Consider the following 22602-nt stretch of genomic DNA (forward strand, 5'->3'; position numbering starts at 1 on the left):
TGTACAAGTACATAAATATTTCATATGGTAATTACGAGGTGCGTGTATACAGCTCGATATTTCCTAGTGAGCTATTACAGCCAATGATCTCCCCACCACCGATCTATCTTGATATTTTATTCCTCCAGCTGTTATATACAGGAAGGCATTCATGTCTAAACAGCTATAGGATAGTTTCTGAAATATTTCCCCAAGAGGGAGCGATTAGTTCTGAAAGTCACAACTTCTAATTGGAGTTCCAAAAGCCAGGGTAGCAGCCAGGGTACAGGACGAGGAATGGGCTTTATCCGCAAGGCGCACTTCAGAAGTTACTAAGGCTAAAATTCCAAGTCGTTTTGGGTAGGAAAAAACCAACCTTGTAGAGACTTCCCTTCCCCAGGACCCTGGTTACTACAAGTGACTACATTTCTAAGGAGCATGTACCGAAACCACCCCAATCACCTTCCTCCTGTAAAGGAAACAAACAAGCCAAACACGCACCTCTTAAAGACAGAAAGTGGGTTTCTGAAGGCCAGGCAGCTGCCTTGCAGGGCGAGCAGCAGCAGCAGCACGCTGCTGGCGCGTCCGGCCATGTCCGAGCTGGGGCCGGGGCAGCGGGCAGCAGCTGGACCGGCAGGAGGGCAGGGCTGGCGGCCACCGCTACTTCATGGCCCCGGGCGACGCGCGGCCAGCCGGGTCCCCGGGATCCGGTCCCGGTGCGTGGGAAGCGGCGCTGGAGTCCGCTCCGCCCGCGGGAGCCGCCCGCCCTCCAGAGCGCCTTGAGCCCGGGGCGGCTGCTGGACGTGCGAGGTCCTTATCGCTCGCAATGACAGGGGCTGTGAGGGCTATCGCGCAGACCCGCGTCACTCATCATTCGGAATCTGCAAAAATAGAAGCCGATAATGGATGACTAACACATTACAGCATTTGTCCTCAGCAAATCCCAGCCGAGGTTCTTTAATACACGAGGAGTTTCACAAGCTTGCGCCCAAGCCTGGGGAAAATGCTGGTCTGTTGATCTCTCTCCACCCCTGCGACAAGCCCCCTGCGACTTCACAGACCCCAAGAGAAGCCCCTGTCCTACCTTAGCTTGCTCTTCCTCCCCTACACCCACCCCTGGCTTGGTTTTGTGCTTTTTTTTTTTTTTTAATTATTTTACTGTTGTTTGATTTTTACCTATTTCTTCCCTCTGCTTTTCCCTCCAATCCACTCCACTCTAAGGTTTTTTTCCCTCCATCTCTCTCATCTCACAAAAAAGTGCTCCAGACCTCGGTTCGATGTAAACAAAGTTATTCATTCAATCACTGACTAAGGCACAAGGAATATACCAGAGGGGCGAAGACAAAGCACTTAGAGACCATAATAATCAGGCAGAAAAGACGAGAACAAAGGCATTTCATGTATATGCACCGCAGGGCTACAGATGAGAAGAGAAAGAGGGGGCGACCCCCTGTCTGCACAAGCATTTCTATGTAAGTAATTGCCCAAGTTTTCAGAATTACTTTAAAACATTCTGAAACTCTACAGTTAATATGATATGTGCTTTGCACATGCCCATTAAAAATCTGGCATGTAATATACAAGGCAATAATTTCTTCCTGATAACAGCATGTATACCCAAAGAGGCACTCTCCTAAATAAAGTTTAGGAACTGATAACAGAATTAGAAAGGGGTAGGGAGTGGAGAGGGGAGGATCTTAGCCATCCTCCAAATAAAGTATATCTAGAAAGACAATGATGAAGAACTTCCTATTAATATGAACAGGAGAGGTGAGGGCTCAGGGAAGGATACAGTAAAACTAAGGCTGTTAAAATGAAAAAAATAAAAAAATAAAAGGAAATTAACAACCTTAAAAGAAGGTTCTAGATCAAGGTCCTCTTATGTTTCCTCTTCCTCTCCACACACTCCTCCCTCCCCCAGGTATGATTATGCAGCTGCAGAAAGGGACACGCACAGCTGTCTTTCCCGTTCAGTCTGAAACCCAACTATCTCACTATGGAAAGCAAGAATGCAACCCTACCAGACAGACTCCCAGGACCAGATCAAGTCCCAGGCACATGCAAATACCAAAGAGCCTTAATTATACTCAGTAAAATTTTTACAGTCCACATTCTGCGAACACCACCTCTCTTACAGAAAAAGAGGCATGCTTCTGAATATTTCTGGCTGGTGGGTTAGTCAAAATCATATCTTTGCCCCCATACTGTGATTCCCTTTCCCACTCCTTTTGCAAGTGCCTAAATTTGCATGCTTTTTCCTTAGGCTAATCTTAGCCAGTTTCTTCAAGAGGCCTTCAGGCTTAAGGGAAATTTCCCTCTGGTATCTGCAGAAGCCACACGGAAAAAGTGTGACCTCCCAAGCTCAACCAGAGTAAACCCTAAAATAATCAAGCTTTGCCTTTACCAGTTGCTCTGAACATTTGTCAGATTAGGTATTGACTCTGAAAAGGACAGTCAGCGTTAATTTAAAATATATCATTCACATTGTGAAACTAACTTCTATAAAATAGACTTCCAAATCCTCATTTTAATCCATAATTAAAAGGATGGCTCAAACAATACCAAATCCATTGATTTGATAAATAAATAACGTATAGCATAAGTCAGGGGATGCGGGACAGCGGCTTCACGGTACAACTTTCATTTAGCAAGCTGGGGGCTCTGAGTTCAATTGCTAGTACCAATAAATAAATGAAAGACAACTGGATAACTTAGATATTCTCCACAATAGTATGCTAGCCTCTCACCTGCCCTCTAGGAATCAGGATATATTGAAGCTAAGACGCGCGCGCGCGCGCGCGCGCGCGCGCGCGTGTGTAAAACCAAGAACATAAACACTAACTACAAACCGAACAATAGTCATCATGGCCAGTACTATCTATGGTAAACACCACACACCAAATATGAATTAACTACAATTTAATACCCAACTACCCCAGGGACGCTTGGGGCTCACTAGCACCCAAGGATCACAGGTGATTTACATCAGCAACGACATTTTTAAAAGACTGCTATTGTTTGTTTCTTTGCCTTTGGCTCCCTGTTTGAGACCAGCAACAAAACCCTTCAGCTCTGTCTGGCCTGCTGGGGATGGGTGTGCTGGTGTGGAAGGCTGTGCTATTGTCTTTGCTCCCAATCAAGTACTGCGCTGTCAAATGAGAATGCAGAGTATCCCCAAAGCTCTTTTCAAAAATATATATGTTAGAAAAGGAATTCTATTTCATTCAGAACCGCATTCAGGACAGGCCTTGCTTTAGCAGCCAAGGAGGCTTGGAATTAAAGAAAACACTTGAAAAACAAAGTTATTATTAAAATTCTGTAACAGGAACACACCTTAAGTACTAGCCTTGGAAATAAAACTCCACTTAACCATTCAATTGATTTTATTACCTTTGATGTACTTCAAACACTACTTACAAAGAAGAGAATTGAAGCTGTGGGTAAAAGCAAGGATGACATCTTCAACCATAAATACAATGCCTTTTATTATAGAAAAGAAAGTTAATGGTGAGCCTTAAAACCTTTCAAAGATGAAGTACAAATTATACTATGAAAGGAAAAATGTTTAACTATTACCATTTCATAATTCCTTTTAATGTGTAAAAATGAAATAATCATTTTTTTATTTTAAAAATTTTTAAATTTCAAATTATATGTTCCTGAGATAACATATTTATTCATTCAAAATCCTTAGCTTTGTATATTGCACAAGACATTATGATACATATTTGGGCTTATAAGATGACTAGAGCTAAAAAGGGAAAATAATTTATTAAGGAAATGAGAATTTCACACAACTGATGGAAGAACTCTTCCTAGAGAAGAGCATAAAAGAGATTCAAGGAGCTGAGAAATGGAGGCATCTTCAAGATGAAAGTAAACAAGAAGTTCAACAGCATCTTCAGCAGAAGGCACAGCCTGGGCATTCCTGGTACAGGGGACAGCAGGAGCAAAGGGCCCGGGTGGGGGTGGAGGCAGAGGAAATGATGTGTTTGAGGGACAGTAATAAAAGCTCTGTCTCCTGGAGACAGGAAGTCGAGATGCACCATTTTATCTGCAAGACAAAGCACATCTACTGTTTATATCTCCGTAATTTCACCGGGTAAGGATGATTTATAGTTTATGCCTGTGTGGATATTCATTCTAGAAGCAAGATCATTAGGTAGTAAGTCGGGGCCGCACTGCAGGACTGTGAGATGAAGTGAGATCTTCGAGAGTGTGGACTGTTCTCAATAGTCCCACTGAACACAGAAGAAATCCCTGGTTAAAGAATCAAAGAGACATGCTGACTATTTGTTCATGGACTAATCTACTCAGCGGCTACTTGGAAACTGAAGGAAAACTATCTGGTGTCTAGCTCTAGCTGACTGAGCAGGGTAAAAAGTCTCTGGGTGCCTTAGTTTCTTCACCAACAGAAATGATCACACCATCTACTTTTAAAGAGTGATTTGAGGAATAAGCGGATTAATCTCCTAAGGGCAGAGCCCGTATGTACTAAAGGCTTGTAGTTATTGCTACTCCAAATACATATTCAGTGCCATAATGTTGAGGTCAGTGATAACCAAAGAGATAAACTCTTATTCTCATAGAAAGTCCTTTCTAGTGTGGGGAAGAATAGCTACTAAATTATGAATTTCATCTACTTTTAAGGACATTGTAAGAAGCTTCCTAGAATGACATGACTGAAGGACGGATTACCCATTCACACAGAAACCTGATTTCTGGGCAGTTATTCTTGAAGAAAACCTAAATGATGACACAGAAATGTCAACAAAGATATTTAATAGTACTGTTCAAAATAACAAAGAACTAAATGTCTTTTAATAGTAACAGTGGAAGCCATTGAAATGTACATCAAAAGCAGATTGCTAATACCTTTTTAGCTAAAGCTTACAAAAGTTAGATATGAGGTATCCCTTTTAAAAAGACAAGTTTCTATTTAAAGCCAAGAGCTCGGTTTATAACACACAATTTTTCATTTCACATAACAAAAAATTTAAGAAACTCAGAGACATGTTCCAATTATAATGCAAATAGTACTATTTTCTAAAACCATTCAACATGGAGTTACTGACCTGATGCTTCAACACTCGAGATACTTTAACGAGATTTCTGTTTTAAAATAAGAACACCTGAGCTTGTGAGATGGCTCATGATATAAAGTCACTTGTTGCCAGGCCTGGAGACCTGAAGTCCAATCCTCAAGATACACATCAATAAGTCTAGCTATCTACCTGCATATTCACACATACACAAACATATATACACACAATAAATAAATATTTCAACTTAAAAAAATAAAAAAGTTAAACCTACTACATGGCTAGCAATTATTGCTAGATATTAGTAGATAAATGCCCTCATTCTGTAGTCTTCTTTTAAAGGATGCTTGAGTATCCTACGAAATAGCAGCTGGCTTTACCCAGTGTCATCTTTTATGATTGTACCATCAAAAAGTCAAATGCATGTATAATATGCCATCTTATTGGCCACACAGATGAGCACCACCCCTGGAAGCTTTCATTACATGGCAAGAGGATTTTGTCTTGTTGAGATCATGTGATATTGACCATTTAATTCAGGTAATCTTTCAACCCAGGTTTCTACTCTAAAGTTACTATTTTCCCCTTTAATTAATGTATTTGGTGGGGAGGTTATTTTTATTTTACAGGTATTCATTTTTTTTTCATCAGACCTGCAGCTTCTTTACTTACTACATCACGATGGGCTCATGGTTCCCTGTTTTAATCAGTTACTGTCTTTATGTACATTACTTAGATGTTAACTGTCTCAGTTGTAGTCCTTCAGAGTCATCTTTGTGTCCCTTTGCCATTTGCTCATCATTCTTAGAATATGAGAACTTTCCCGTCTTCATCCCACTGGGTCTTTGTTGACATTTCAAAATGGACTATTCACCTTATTTGGATTCTGATAGTGCCATATGATTTATGTGAATCTGGAATGCCCTCCAAAGGGCCCATGCCAATAATCAGTGGCCACTTTGGCACTACTGGAAGGTGGAAGAACCTTAACTTTAAGAAGTAATGCCTAAAGGGAGTCTTGGGTATCTGAGTACAATAAGGTACTAAGGAGAGGTTCCACATCTTTTCTCTTTCTGTCTTGTGCTCTCAGCCATGAAGTAAATGGCTGTGCTCTACAGCACTCCTCCTGAGAGGTCTGCTGCCTCATCACAGGCCCAAAAGCAACCAAGCAACCTACTGTTGATAGATGCCTGTCCCTGTACAAAGAAATTATCTCAAGTACCTGATACACCAACAGAAAGCTGACGGAAACACCACATCACCAATCCAACTACATTCACACTTCCTTACTTCTGAAGGGCTCTCTGGTACCCTGCGCCTGTCCCATTATCTCAGTGACTACCCTGCTGTGCTCTACCTAATGGCTTTAGGATTGTATCATTCAAGAATGGAAAAGAAGGAAAGTTAATTTTGATAAGGCAAATTATGGGAAGCAAATACATGTATTGCCGGGCGGTGGTGGCGCACGCCTTTAATCCCAGCACTTGGGAGGCAGAGGCAGGCGGATCTCTGTGAGTTCGAGACCAGCCTGGTCTACAAGAGCTAGTTCCAGGACAGGCTCCAAAGCCACAGAGAAACCCTGACTCGAAAAAGCAAAAAAAAAAAAAAAAAAAAAAAAAAATACATGTATTTAAAAAAGCAGAGATACTCTAACTTAGACTATTGTATTTCAAGTAGTATTTTTACATGAAGGGGTGAGGGGGTTATCGCTTTCTGTGAACATGCTTTTGAAAGATGAATCTAAATTTAATTTTCATCATCTAGGGTTTCTTTTGCAATCACAAGAAAAAGGGATATTTGTGCCTCTAAAAATATATCCTATTGAATGAGTCTCTTCAGATTTCAATTCATAGGTTATCAGAGTTAGGTCGTGTTTAGGGAAAACAACAAAAGATTCTTCTTTGCTGCAGACTAAATGTTACGGTGGCCGTACAGCTGAGATGCAGTGTCCCTACAGCCCAGCACTATTGACATTTGGGCTGAAGAACCCTCTGATGTGCAAAGCTGTCCTGTGTGTCACCAGATGTTTAGGCATCGCCTTGGTCCTCACCCACTGGAAGCCAGCAGTGCTCCTCTGAGCTGCGGCAGCCAAAAATGTCAGTAGACATTGTCAAATGCCATCCAAAGGGTAACATAGCTCTGCCTGAGAATTTCTGTTGTAGTTCATTAAGATGGAGTTTAATTTGTTAACCAAGGCAATGTCATTTCTTTTTAATATATACAAAAGTCTAAAATGTATTTATGAATATAGAACTTGTAAATCATTTTAAAACAATAGAAAATAACATTTGTTTCCACATTATCTCACTAAATTCTGAGGTTTGGGCTATCATTTCTCTTTTATAGATGAGAGATTTAAGGATCAGAAAAAATTAATTTCTCTTTTTTAATTATATAGTGGTAGAGCTTGAACTCCAATCCTGACTTTCAGATGTCGGCATCTATGCTTTTACCTCATAGCAATCAATAGAAAATGGACCCTTAACATTTACAAAGGATAGTCTCTTTAAATACAAATTAATAAGTAAATCTCTGAATACTGTTTTCTAATAAAATCATCATAGTCCATGTTTATTGAGAAGCTATTATATCCAGGTCGTCTGTGGTAGGCACTTCATAGTGCTTTAGTTCATTGTACTTCTCAGTGCAGTCTATGAAGTTTGTGTGGCCACTGCTGTTTCACAGAAGTGGAAAACTGGAATGTGGCGAGGACTGGCAATCCTGCTCAGAGTAGACAACCAGGATATAAGCATGGCACTCCCGCTAACAGCACACTTCAAGCCATTAGCTGCTCAGCTGCACAAGGTAAACTATCCTTCTACCCATTTGTTTAGTGGGAAGCAGTCTTACAGCGTTACAGACATTGCTCATTTAGTTAGCCAGCACAGAAGGAAACAAGGCGAAAAGCAAATGACCATGCTTCAGATTTGACGCTAAAGTAGGTTATGTGTGGCTTATGGGGATCTTCTCAACTGCTTCCCAAAATCGGAGTAAATGTCTCCAAATTTCACCTCAAAGTCAGATTTCCATGGCAACAATCAGCTGTGCCAAGTAGTCTTCTTTTAGTCAGGCTGGCAATCAGGAGTGCCAGTCTCCACTGCTCCCTAAGAGTTCTCAGACCTCAAAGGCAGGAATCGTTTTCCCTGTCACTCAGCATGAACATGCAATCATTATGGTTATATTTTCATTTGCCTTTTCTTTTTTTTATACCTAGCCCACGCTTCCCACTTACTAGCTGATATCGTAAAATCACTTACGCTATGATCATTAATGTTTAGGGTTACTTTCTTTATGTAGGAAGGGAAAATGCATGCTAGATACAGCATGAAGTTTATCATCTATAAATGCTAAATCAATCTCCTCCTCATTTCTTTTCATTAGCAAAACATGAGATTGGTGGCATCGTATGCTCTTGGATATATTTGAGAGTCATCTCTCCTAACATGGTGCCACTCTGAAAAGTCTTTGTTTGAAAGTCAAAATGGGCTTGATATCTGTAGAATATATATGCTAAAAGGTCACAGAAGTATTACTCAAGTATGGGACCACTGCACTTAGAAATTGCCAACAGCAACTCTCTCTCTCTCTCTCTCTCTCTCTCTCTCTGTCTGTCTATCTATCTATCTATCTATCTATCTATCTATCTATCTATCTATCATCTATCCATTCATCTATCTATCTATCCATCCGCCTATCCATGCATTTATCTATCATCTATCTATCTATCTATCTATCTATCTATCTATCTATCTATCCATCCATCCATGATCTATCTATCCATGCATCTATCTATCTATCTATCTATCTATCTATCTATCTATCTATCTATGATCTATCTATCCATGCATCCATCTATCTATCTATCTATCTATCTATCTATCTATCTATCTATCTATAATTTACAGGATCTACACCAGATGTGCTTTAAATGTCTGTTAGTCATCAAATGATTTTGTTCTGTAAAAACTTTTCGAGGAGAAAATAATGAGAGGTATAATTCTTGGTAAAACTTCACAGCTTTGACTAACATAAATATTACTTGTGAGCACACACATCTAATTCTGTGTCAACATGTTTTACTCTACAATCCCTGGATTTCAAGCAGTACTGCCCTGCATTTCTATGTGCTGCACTGGCTGGTACTCAAGAGACTATGAATTAGCATGGAAAAGCATTAGCAGTGTCTGATGACATCACAGAGGTGGAACTAGTCTTGGTATCTTACTCATCTGTCCCCCAGGTAGTTTACTGCTTTATAAGCATAAAGTTTAGGTTTAGAAAACTAAGAACAATTCTCCAGCAATGACGTCACTTGCATCTTAAACAACATCCTTGTTGAGTGAATAGACAGGCTGTTAACTGTTTCGCAGCAATTTAGTACAGAGATTTCTGGACTAAATGATTTCTGCCCTAACCCAAGGGCCCAGATTCATAAGCTATCTCAAAGAATACTTGGGAAATTAATATATTCACTTCTTCATCCTCAGTGAATTTTCCAGGAAGTCATCTGAAACTAATACCAATGATCTGACTAAATTTCAAATGTCAGTTTGGTTATTTCAATAAAGTATGAATCACTGAACAACCGACTCACACAGGTATTAAAAGATTAAGAACTTTTGCATTAACACTGCCCTCTTCCTTTGAGGGTCTCCATGTTAGTAGTTTAATCTACGTAAGAGGAAGTTAGAATTCACAGAGGGACGAGGCCTATTGAGTTTAAAGCAAATGTTAGCACATTGGACTCCTGAGGATGCGGTGCAAAGACGGGGACCTGCTGTCCTTGGGTTCTCTTGCTGTTAGTCAATACATTTTTAATGAGATGCTTATGACTTTTCCTATTTATTGCTCTACCTTCTCAGGCTTATTCCTGAAGCACTGGCCTCTCCACTTCGTTAAAAGCTTCCTAATAACTTTAGAGGCAGGAGTTAAAACTACACCTTGGAGACTGGCTCAGACCTAGCCCATGCACTTACAGACTAAACATTCTTTGTTTTTATGTATCTATTGAAAAAATATAGTGAATCTCCTTTCGCTTCTCGTGTTCCTCAGAAGGATTTTTCTTCCACAGCAGTGACTGCTATTTGCAAACTATTCTTTTGTTTTCCATTTCAAATGTTTGAATCCTTACAATAGAATGGCCATAAATATAGCTCTTCCTGTTGTAAAGTTTTGCTCTTCTTTTCCTCCAGCGTCTCAGCTGTATAATTACAGTGTTCAAAGTGAAATCTATAATCATATATTGCTATTACATAATTGAAAACTTATGGGAGTTTTTCTTAAAGATCACGGAAGAATGTCAAAACATTTCCTCTCTTATATAATTCTGTGTAACTGGGTTTACAGTAACCTAAAAGAATCAAACAAAATATGTACTACGCACTGCCCACTCAATTTCTCAACTATGCAATTTGTGCAGCACTATCAAAAGTGCACTACTGAACACAGTTGCCCCGGAAACACAGAAGCTACAATAAAGTAGATTAATCATAAGATGACCATCTCGATTTTTTAAAGTATGCAATTCACCAATTGAAGGGGCACAGCATAATAAAGTGGCATGGATGCAGATTTTAATTTCTGGTCCATATTAATAACAGTTTTCTTTGATCAGCTTCCCCAAACTCCCCATGAACCATCAGCGGAGAGCTCCATAATTTTCTTCTGCCTGAAAATGATCAAAGCGTTCTGATGTTTCTTTGATGCTGCTGCACAAACAGGTGATGAGTTTATTTCATTGCCAGTAAACTGTTTCTTGCTGTCTTGAGCTTAGGAAGAAGTGGTTCCCTTTCACAAGACGCTTACAGAACAGCTTTGCTCTTTCCTGCCTTTAATCCTCTTTACAAGGTTTCCCAGAGAGAACTGCAATACACCTGAAACTCAAAGGAAAGCTCAGAAAAAGAAGATGCCCATGAGCCTCCAAGCCTGAGAGACCACTCGGTGCAGTCCCAGCGGTATCATTCCAGACGCAGGCCTGAGCAGACCTAGTTCATCTCTCTTGCCTTCTCTCAGCATTACCCAAGCGATGGCACTGATACTGAGTTATAACTAAGCGTTGGGTTTTCAAGTCACGGAAGAAATAGAGAGAGGTAAGACTATGTGGAAAAGTGATTCCTACCATTAAAGAAGGAAAATTCCCTTCAAAAATAAGAGCAATTTACGGACCTATACATGAAAACAAGGGCACAACTAACCAGCCAGCATTTAACATTGCATGCAGGAGGCAGCACTTTACTCTGCATGCATGATGTGTTTTAATTCTCACCATATCCTGCGAGCTGTTTCCCTACGTTCTTCACCCCACAGATGTGGGACCTGAGAAGTTAAACAACTTGCTGCCCTGTTGTGAGGTGAGGTATAGGGACGGAAATTCAGGTTTAGCTGATTTAAGAGGCAGCAACTGTTGTCAGCCGCCAGGCCACCCTTGATATAGGTTACGTTTCTGGTATTAGAAGAAAATACATGAAAGCTAACTGAACAACAACTGCTTGAGCAATGCTCCTAAGTGAATTCATTTTTGATCACGCATAATTAAAATCAATAGTACACCTAGGAATAAGATATGCTAATTGTTTCCTATAGTAAATCTCACCCCCCGCCCCCCATCAACTCTTCTGGGAATCTGTGAGAAAAAGCTAATGGTATGAAACAGAGGGCAAAAATATTAGAACTGAAGTCATAAAACATGGGTCCAAGCCTTAATTTAGTAATCTAATTCACAGTGGCTTAAACTGAGGGCTGTGGTAAATGGTCCATCAAACGCTCTTAAAAGAGACAAAACAATTGGAGCCAATTCTGAAGAATAAAGCGATGGTGCAATGATAATCTCATATTAGGGTTTCAGATTCAGCTTTATCAGTAGATAAAATAGAAAACCTCTCTTTGATCTTCCTAATTTAGCACTTCTCATTCTAATCTATTTATAGCTCATCTTCAAGTATCTTTTCAGATAGTAGAACATGTTCAGACAGCAGACACTTTACAATTACTGAAGAGTCAAGAAAACGCACGGCTTGAGTGCCCAATTCAAACAACATTCTTTTTAATCCAAGTGTGCCTGTGTGTGCGTGCGCACACGCACACACACACACACACACACACAAGGTGGAGGTGGGGTGACAAAGAGAGTAACTCTGTCTGCCAAAGTTAAAACCATTTGATTAACATGGCCAATATCATTCCAATATATATTTCATAGTATATCCCGCAACTTTCAACCACTGCGATCGAACACCTCAAACAACTGAAAAGGAGGATATCGAGGCTTAAAGCCCATCAGCGGTGCCATGGCCTCACAGTTTTGTATCTGTGGTAATTCAGAACATCCTGGTGGGAAAGGAGTGGGGGAAGAGGATTGCTTACTCATGGCATCTGAGAAACAAGCAGAGCAGAAGGACCAAGCCAGGGTCACCAGGACCGCCACAAGGGCATGCTCTCAATGACTTACGTCTTCAACTATGCCCTACCTCCTCACGTTTCCACCACCTCCTAAGAGCTCCATCACTTGGAACAAGCTTCATCATGCAGCCTTTGAAGGACATTTAAGACCAAAGCAAAATACTAGGAAATTATCAATGGTAAATTAAAATCAGTAACAAAGATTTTCATTTGGTGCGCAAGAACTCACAGGTAATTAATAAGTCACAAGTTTCTGTCTCATGACAAACTCTATAGACTCGGAAGCACAGATCCAACTGGCCCAAGCAATCAGGAGTAGAGAACAAAACCATGTTTATATTCCAAACACAGTTAGGTATTTCTGGAACAAACAGAATATGGAATAGTAGACCAAACCAAGTTCTTGGGGTTTAAATGAGGTAAGAAGATTCTTACTAGTGAAACTTGCCTATTTCCCAAGAGCGGTACTGTTGACTAAGGCATTTAGTGGGATGCAATGCCCTGTACGGCCCCTGCTAGAGAAGCACTGAGGGCCATAAGGGTGATGATGGTCACTGTGATTCACTTGATTCTGTTGAACTAAACACTCATTACTAAAGAGATGGTTGTTTAAGTTATTTTGATGGAAAATAATTGTTTAGATATGAAATATTAAAAATCGGAATATCTTCACAAATTTAAATGTTTTAAAATTTGTTTTCCATTATAATTTCAATAATATGCTTTGTTTGTTTGTTTGTTTTTTGGATTTTCGAGACAGGGTTTCTCCGTAGCTTTTGGTTCCTGTCCTGGAACTAGCTCTTGTAGACCAGGCTGGCCTTGAACTCACAGAGATCCACCTGCCTCTGCCTCCCGAGTGCTGGGATTAAAGGCATGCGCCACCACCACCCAGCTAATAATATGCTTTTAATGATCCCATCCAGGTTACTTTGAAATGACACATGCCCAAAGATTTATTAAGGACCCAAACTATAGGGACTCTGCATGCAAAATTCATAAATATTAAAAATGATGGATTTAGACGAGTTCTAAAATGAACTAAGGGCTAAGGATGTAGCCTAGTGCTTTCAGTCCACAAAGTCTGCTTTCATCTTTATTAACACCAGAAAAAATATACTACAGTCATTCAGCCCTCAATCAGACTTAATCAGAATATACATAAGGAAATCATCCACATATAATAACATTTTTAGAGATTTTTTTTTACTTTATTCAAAATTATTGGCCTGTCATTTGAAGTCATAATGTCTGGTGAGGCGACCACCTCATCGACTCAGAAACATGTCACATGAGAAAGCAGCTTCTAGATTGGCTACTTATAATCAAGCACACATCTAGAAAATTCTGATTATATTGTGCTGATTTCTGCTCTCTGGGAACCCATCGTGGACCTTTGTTTTATTTCGCAACAGCTTCGACTCTGATTAAATACAAACGATAAGTGATAAAAATGGATGAATGTAAAGCCGAATATGAGTGAGATTAAGTAAGCGGTCGGAAAATACACTTTAAATTGTTCATTAAATAAATTAATGTTAAGGGAGAAAGGTATAATTCTTTGTTCTATAAAAATACAACACTATTTCCTTAAGTGTCTTTTGGCCATTTGGGATTTTTCTGTTGAGAATTCACTGTTTAGACGTGTACCCCATTTTTTTAAATTGAATTATTTAGTATTTTGATATCTAATTTTTTGAGTTCTTTATATATTTGAAGATCAGTCCTCTGTCTGATGTGGGGTTGGTAAAGATCTTTTCCCATTCAGTAAGCTGTCTTTTTGTCTTACTGACTGTGTCCTTTGCTTTACAGAAGCTTCTCGGCTTCTGAAGGTTCCAGTTATTTATTGTTGCTCTCAGTGTCTGTGCTACAGGTACTACATTTAGGAAGTGGTTTCTTGTGCCCATGCATTGAAAGCTACTTCCCACTTTCTCTTCTATCAAGTTAAGTGTGGTCAGACTCATATTGAGGTCTTTAATCCATTTGGATTTGAGTTTTATGCATGGGGATAAAAATGGCTCTATTTTCATACTTCTACATATTGACATTGAGAGATGGAAAGCAAGGAAAGAGGTTAGATATCTTGATTGAGGGAAGACATTATGGGGCTAGCAAGAAACTTGGCACTAGAAATTCTGAGGACTCCATAAAGATGACCCCAGCTAAGACTGTAAGCAATAGAGGAGCGGGTGCCTGAACTGACCTTGCCCGCCCTGTAGTCAGATTGATGACTATCTTAAATGTCATCATAGAACCTTCATCTAGCAACTGATGGAAGCAGAGGCAGAGATCCACAGTGGAGCACTGGGCTGAGTTCCCAAAGTCCAGTTGAAGAGAGGGAAGAGTGATAATATGAGCAAAGGGGTCAATTCCATGATGGGGATACCCACGGAAACAGCTTACCTGAGCTAATGAGAGCCTACAAATTCTGGCCTGACAGCAAGGGAACCAGCATAGGACCAAATCTGAATGTGAGTGACAGTTTTATGGCTGGAAAGACTGTGAGGCCACTAGCAGTGAGACCAGAATTTATCCTTACTGCTTGTATTTACTTTTTGGAACCCATTCTCTTTAGAGAAATACCTTTCTCAGCCTAGATATAGTGGGGAGGGCCGTGGTCCTGCCTCAAAGCAATGTGCTAGACTTTGTTGACTCCCCATGGGAAGCTGTTTCTGAGGAGTGGATAGGGAGTGAGAAGGAGAGAAGGGTGGAGAGAGCAGGAGGTAGGGAGGGAGTGGAAATTGGGATTGGTATGTAAAATGAGGAAAGATAGGTTTTTAAAAAAATTAATTTAAAAATACAGCACTAAAATGTGCTATATTTTTCTTGAGTACCACAGAGCTATTTTGACATATTATAATAGTATTAATTGTTTTGTTCTGAATTAGCCAAATCAATATTTTAAGATGGCCTACTTCTTTTTTTATTCAGAAACTTCATAGTTATGTCATTACCTTTTCACAAAATATTAAAATTTTGCTTGTTATCAAAGAAGTCAGCACTTTAGTACATTTTTATCTTAATCAAATACTAATTTTAAAATCATAAAAAATGAATTAAGCTGTAGTGTTATTTGCCTGAAAGACTAAAACTTACAATAAAAATTTTGCTTTCATTTTGATATTTGAATCACTATTGGTACAGCACTGTAATGAAATAAAGGTTCATTAATGCTTCCTTTGTTATATAAGACAAAAACACAGTAGAAGGGAAATTTTTCACTGAACTACAATTATCTTCCAAGGACCTAGCAAATGAGAAATCATTAAAAATATTTAAATTTAATTAGGCAACATGCTCCAATATATAATAAAAACATTTATGGATATAAACTAAGCATTTCATTCACGTTCCTGAAACCTTCTGTATTGGACTTTTTTCATAAGAAGAAAGTCAACATTAATTAATAAAAGGAGATAAAAATTCTACAGAGGAACAATGGCATGTTTGTCCATATAAGATTGTACTTTTTAAACTAACTGGTGAATATATCTGATTAATGAGCGGGGTCCCCCACAATCAACCTTAGGAATTCCCAACTCCGGGTTCCCACTCCATCAGCAGATCATATTAGCACATTATCCCTGTTTCCCCCACATAAATCTGTCAATGTTGAGAATGAATGGTTAGCTTGTCCCTAGCACTGATGAGTTCCTGTTGTCCCGTTTCTTTTTTCCCCACAGTTCGCCAAGGCCTACCCTCAAATCATGAACTCTTCAAGCCAGCCCAGTACAGGCAGAAGAGCATAGGAAACTATCAGAGAACATGTTCTGGTCATATGCCTCCTTAGCAATCTTTCTCTGGGCATATAGGATGCCTGGGGAGCTGTGGACAACACCAAAATCAGGTCAAAGGAATCAACTATGCCCAAATAATCACCACCCTGGCTGTGGCTAAATTAGATTCTCTAGAAACCACCTAAGATTTTCTGTCCTTGCGACTCCTTCCCTGAATTTGGGGGTCAGCCCCCTGCCTTCTACCTTCAGACCCACCTTCTCTCCACACTCTCTCTTCTGCCAGGGGCTTCAGCTGGTAACAGTGGAACCAGACCTTTCACAGTACAACCTGATTTGCTTTCCCTCAGCCTGCCCCACAGAGTAATCTGTCCCCACATTCCTCTTCCTCCTATCACCATTCTGCTTTGGGTCCCCCCCCCCCCCCGCCCACGTCAGACTGAATTTCCCAACAGTCTTATTTTTGTAGTGCAATTAATTGTAGGACATGCCCAATATGAGTCTTTTCCATAAAATATTATCAAATTTGTGTTTAGGATAAGGAATTAAAACCTTTTGGGTCTTTAAGACTTCTATGGAAATATTTTAACCCCTTCCCCCACCAAACAAAGCCTTTATTTACACAAAAGCCCACTGCTCCATTCTAGGAATTTGAAGGCCTGGAGCAGTGACACTTTTTCCTTGTGGGGAAAACATACAGTCACCACCTGAGTCAGACTAAAAAGCAAATTCACTTCCTGTCTCGATGCCTTTGTTCTTCTGAGCATACCCTCTTAATCAAGAGGAACATTTATTTACTTGTCCGGACCTTCAGCTGAAGTTGCAGTCTTTTTAAGATTCTGAGCTTATTTATAACTTAAAGGAGGTGCTTGGGGACTGTTACCCCAAAATATGACACTCGGTATGACGATTATTTGAAATGTAAGGAGTTTGCCAGCAAGGGTTAGAAGACGCTTCCTAACCAGGCAGTGGTGGTGCACGCCTTTAATCCCGCACTTGTGAGGCAGAGGCAGGCAGATCTCTGTGAGTTCGAGGGCAGCCTGATCTACAAGAGCAAGTTCCAGGACAGGCTCCAAAACCACAGAGAAACCCTATCTCAAAACAAACAAACAAACAAACAAAAAAACAAACAAGAAGACACTTCCTCTTGTACCTCTTCCCTTGGCTGTTTTAAGGCAGAAAACACTTCGGTTCCTTCCTTGATTCTACTTTAAAAAACGGAGTCTGTATCACAAAGGTAAAACTTTTGTGATGCACTCTTGATTTTGGTCCCAAAGAGAATCATTTACAAACCACGAGGTTCTCTGTTGGCCAACCAGACTGTTCAAACCCACACCGGCCCCCCATAGACTGTTCCCCCAGTCCCTAGAAATTCCCCGTCTTTCCCTGTTCTCTCCCCACTAGAAACAGTGGAATTCAAACTTCTTAGTATTTCAGACACTACTGGGGTTTCCTCCATGCTGCAATTTTCACCTTTTGACTATAAATAAACATGTTTTGCCCTTATTTAATACTGTTATTTTGTTCCATCAACGCTTCAGAAGGCAGATTCCCTACTGTCTAGGGAAATCACAAATGCTAGCCACTAAAAAGTCAAGTGACTTCTGTGGTCAGTGAAACAGGAATATGAAGGAGCTGTGTTGTAGAAATCAATGTGTTCTAGTGATGTCCCATTAGCTTGAATCTAGACCCATTACAGAAACTAGATTTAGAGAGTAGCCAAATATTTACATTTGTGAAGCAGAAGAGAAAGATAACTCTACTAGGGAAATATAGTTATCTACCAACTTCTTGGAAGAGTAGAGGCTTATCCAGATGTTTCTACAAGTCATCCAGAGGCCAGACTGTAGATTTCACCAAGTATCCCTACTTCTGTACACTGTCTGCTGAGACCTTACAGAAGTTCTCCTTTAACCTAGTGAGTTCAGAGCCTCACCCATCCCCTCCAACTGTCACATCCTGCACCAAGCAAGCAATCACGTACTGAAAAACTCAGTGAGTGCTACACAAATTAACAGGACCAAGAGATGCAAAGAAATACATCTTAGAGTCCTTCAAAGTCATAAAATAAGGTCATAAATAAATACACACACATATTATATAATGTTTTGGAAATAGTGATGATTTTTAAATGATCTTTTAATACAAGTATATTCATACAGATAAAAGTACCAAAAACCTATGACAAACACAGGAGTCCTCTGCTCAGCTCTCTGAGACCCTGATCATAAGATGTAAGTCCTCACCAGTCTCAGTAAACTGTTGTATTTATCTTCATTCCTCCAATGGGTTCAAATTCTGGTGTATATACAAAAGTCTATACATGTTTGTTTTTCACTAACTTCAGAGGATGACAGGTTTAGTCTCCTAGCTCCCCTTCCCATCATCTTGCCAACTTTTCAATAAAGCATTATCAAACTAGTTTGGTTCTATTGGCATTTAATTTGCAAGAGCTAAATTAACTTTTCTCTACTAGGCAAGTAGTGGCCTGAGATAGTTCCTTTCTCCTGCCTTTTTTTTACTAGAGCTCAGCCACTGGATAAGGTCTTGAGCCAATGCTGGAAGCTGATATCGTTATCCTAGCTTCATCCTCATGTTGGGTGTTTGGAGAATTATAAGGTGCCCACCGATTCCTCTGGGAATTTTAAATGCACTGGCTTTCTGGTTTTGTAACAGTTCTATTATTGAAATTTTAGGGGTTGTTCTGTTTTCTCATAATTGTAACATATCTCAATTTCTCTTACCTGCTCACTCTGTTTTCTAGATTTATATCTTCCTGTTATCTGTCCCTCCTCATATCATTGATTTCTACTAAAAGCACCCACTTCCTCCATCTCTCTCTTCTCCCCCCCCACTTCTTCTCTTGCTCTTCTGATTCCCCTTCAAGCCAAAGCCCCCTATAAGAGACCAAGATTCTTGGATGAGGATTTGCATTCCAGAGAGATACGCCACTAATAAGCTATTTGATACTACACTGAAAGATGATTTTCCACAGGGCAATAGGCACACAGAGAGGCTGCCTTTCCACCCCATATGTTTTCAATTCTTTAGAGAACAACTATTCTATCTTGAGAGGGTGAAATATGTAGCCAGTGTTGTAGAAACAGCAGAGACGTTAAAGGCTGGTAACAGTTCTCAGGTTAGCCCCTTTTTAACCATATGTGGAAACCCTACCATTCAAATATCAATAGGACAAAAGCTTGAGACTATTTTTGTCCTAGAGATACACATCTTTATCTGTAGATTGTCCGGTTTGCTTCCTTCACCTAACTGCCAAAGGAAGAGTCAAGAGTACGTGCTCAGTTCCAAGTTGCTTCTTCAAGTTAACAGAAAGCTAGGGGTAAACTATTATCTGTCCTCTCAGTCTAGTTTCTGTCTAAGCTAAAATTTCTCTTTGGGGAAAAAAAAAACAATGTATTTGCATTCTGGAAATTAGAAAAAGGAATATTCCATTGAATCATCCATTAATTACATAATCAAAAAAGAAAAACAGCTTCTCAGTGGAGCACGTGCTGAACACCATGTGTTAAAACAATAAGCACTAAGGTATTGAGAGGCCAGGTTGACCCTGAGGGCTAGGCTAATTTTAAAAGGTTCCATGAGGAAGTCGAGAATTGCAGCAGGCATTGAGGTAAAAGTTGAACAGAGGCAGTGTGCTTGAGTCAAAGAGTTTGTGAAGAGTCCGGAGCGATCACGACACAGAACTTCAACAAGCCACAGGGGAAACCACTCCTGCAAAGTAGCTCTTGCCACCAGGCATTCTGACAAGTGGCCGGGGCCACACACACTACAAAACCACCACTTGTTTTTCTCCGTTCTGTTCACATGACCAATTGAGATCACAGAGAATCTCAATGTCTGTCAACTGCTTCGTGAACACAACAGGTTCTTTTTCAGTGTCTGTTCTATTTACATTATAGAATAGTTCCAAAGTACCTACTCTAAAACTTATGCCATTGACTTAAATAATTCTAGGAGAGCTGTAGTGTTTAATGGCTTAAAAGATCAATTTAGAACAAAAATATGAGTACATTTATTATAATTTTAAATTTTTCACTGAATGTCACTACCAGCCACAATTTTGACGACTTTCTCTACGTCACATGTGAAAAGATACAGAACACAGAAAATGCACTTCAACAGCTGACAAATACTTGAAACAATTCCTTTCTGTTGGGAACTAAATTTTCTTTGGTTTGCTATAAACAAGACTGGTAGAACCCAGTAGCAGTTTTTATTTTATTGTTATTTTCATGGTAATCTGCTAGTTAAACCTTCTACTTCCCTATGACCTTGATAAAAAAAAATTTCTTCTTTCAATGGAAAAAGTGAGGTCCTACTTGATTTTGTCAACCTAAGAAGAGTCGTACAGCTAAGTGTTCCAAAATAAAGCAAAGGCTTTCAGGAAATGAAGCGTGATGGACCAAAAAGCATTTAATCTGTTACCAAAATATTAACATGCCCATCTTTCTAATTATACTTCTAGCTTAGTACCATTTAGAAAAACCTACAAAGTTAAAATATGTGCATTTTTATCTGACCATGGCCAGCTGCACTCACTAATATGCAATTAAACTGCATTTTGATGAAACTATTATTTAACTGAGGGAAGGTAAAGAAGTAAATAAGAAGTAAATGATTTAATTTACAGTAAATAGGCCTACGTGTTGTAGAAACCAGGATTCTTTGACTTAGGAACAATTCTTGAGTTTGCTCTTGCATCAAGTGAGCTGATGTCTTTGGCATCAGGCCCAAGCTTGCCCTGATACTGAATTTTCCAGCATTATTCTAATGACAAGTATTTAAAGGGGGCAACAAAATCCACTCTGATGATTTTTATCTCACAGGAATTCTATCAGGAAAAGGAAAGTCATAAGCATGAAGGAGGTCAAAATGTTTGACTTTAAATCCCTCCTTATCCTCATCCTCAGATCAAACAGGAAGAGAAGGTTTGTTCCCAAACCTCCAGTGTACTTTGCGTAGATCCATGCTACAGTGTTGACATCTGGACTCTGTCAGCCGCCAAGCTACTCCAGAGTATTTGTCAAGGGTCAAAGAACTCTCTAGGAGCAGGGAAAATTGGGGGTATACACAAGCAGCAAATATTAATGACTAGTTAAAGAGATATATGGATTTGCTGAAAGCAAGAATACACATGATAGAACCTGTAAAGCTTGGGACTGAAGCAATGGTTCAGCGGTTAAGAGCACTTAATACCCTTGCAAAGGACCTGCACTGAGTTCCCAATACTCACATGGCAGTTCACAACCATCCAGAATTCCAGTTGTAGGTGATTCAACGCCCTCTTCTGAACTTTAGGACACTAGAATTGCACATGGTATACATACATGTGAGGTCAAGGCTGCTGTGGTCTACATAGTAAGCACCAATCTCAGAAAACAAACAAACAAAAAACAGACCACCCGTACACATAAAATAAATAACCAAATATTTTTAAAATGTCTGTGAAGTCATATAAGAAACATTTAATTTCTTTAGCTCAGATTCTCTGATGATAGAGAAAGAAGCATTTTTTTTCTTTCTTCCGTGCCTTTCTTTCAATGTTTTGTTTTGGTGGTGGTGTGCTTGAGGCAGGCTTTTGTTAAATAGTCCAGGCTTTCTACACCTTATAACCTTCCTGCAAGGGGGCCTAAGGAATGAGTACAGGGAAGAAACCAACTACAGTTGAAACTTCTTAATATATATGCAGATAGGAAGGAAATTTAAATTGAGTCGACCAGTAACGGGGGAGACAAACCCCAACCAGTCATCTCTTACCCCCAAGTAAAACCTCCAGTCTCAGTATCTAATTGAACTCTTGGCCAAAGGGGCCCAATGGAACCTCCAAACAATTCATGCTATTGCCAAGGCCATTGGTTGCTCTCCACAGATGGTACGGTCTTATTGCTGAAGAAAATATTTACAAATCTCTCTAAACATGGAGAGGTTGAGCTGTTGTTTAGTGAGGACCTCATCTCTACTGACTAGTGTCCCTGATACTGGAAGGTACTCTGTATGCTAGCGAAGTAAGATGTAAACAATAACACAGCTACAAATTCTTGAATCTATAATAGTTACTTGCCTACATGGCATGCTGGTGTAATAGTAGCATAAACATTTTAGGTGTATACTAACATTGATTGGAACTGGGACCCACTCTATGAGATGGAAACCATGCCTGACATTTCTGGAGTGGCCACAAACACAGAGTGGATGGATGGTTTCAAGGAAACATGGTCTTCTAGGCATGACAGAACTGATGCTCATATGAACTCACAGAAACTAAGACAGTATGCACCGAGCTTGCACAGATTTAAGCCAGATGTGGTCCCAGTGCTGAGATGGAAAAATAGACACAAGTTCCCATTAGACTACTACCTGTAAATGAAAAAGTTAGCTTATTCAAGGGAGCCTCACCGAAGGGCAGGTCCCATGCTGAGCAGCAGATAATC

At 39.8% G+C, this 22602-nt stretch overlaps 1 protein-coding gene across 9 annotated transcripts in view; it reads right to left on the reverse strand.

Moving 5' to 3' along the window:
- Pam (peptidylglycine alpha-amidating monooxygenase) overlaps nt 1-22602 on the reverse strand; it is a 289755-nt gene that overhangs the window by 163050 nt on the left and 104103 nt on the right. For all 9 annotated transcript variants that reach the window (XM_057758219.1, XM_057758203.1, XM_057758211.1 and 6 more), the window contains exon 2: nt 481-860. In XM_057758219.1, coding sequence (XP_057614202.1) covers nt 481-572 — 92 coding nt within the window. In that variant the 5' untranslated portion in view covers nt 573-860. The remainder of the gene's footprint in view (nt 1-480; nt 861-22602) is intronic.

Source organism: Chionomys nivalis, chromosome 2 (assembly GCF_950005125.1).
Source record: "Chionomys nivalis chromosome 2, mChiNiv1.1, whole genome shotgun sequence".
In the NCBI taxonomy this organism is placed as follows: Eukaryota; Metazoa; Chordata; class Mammalia; order Rodentia; family Cricetidae; genus Chionomys; species Chionomys nivalis.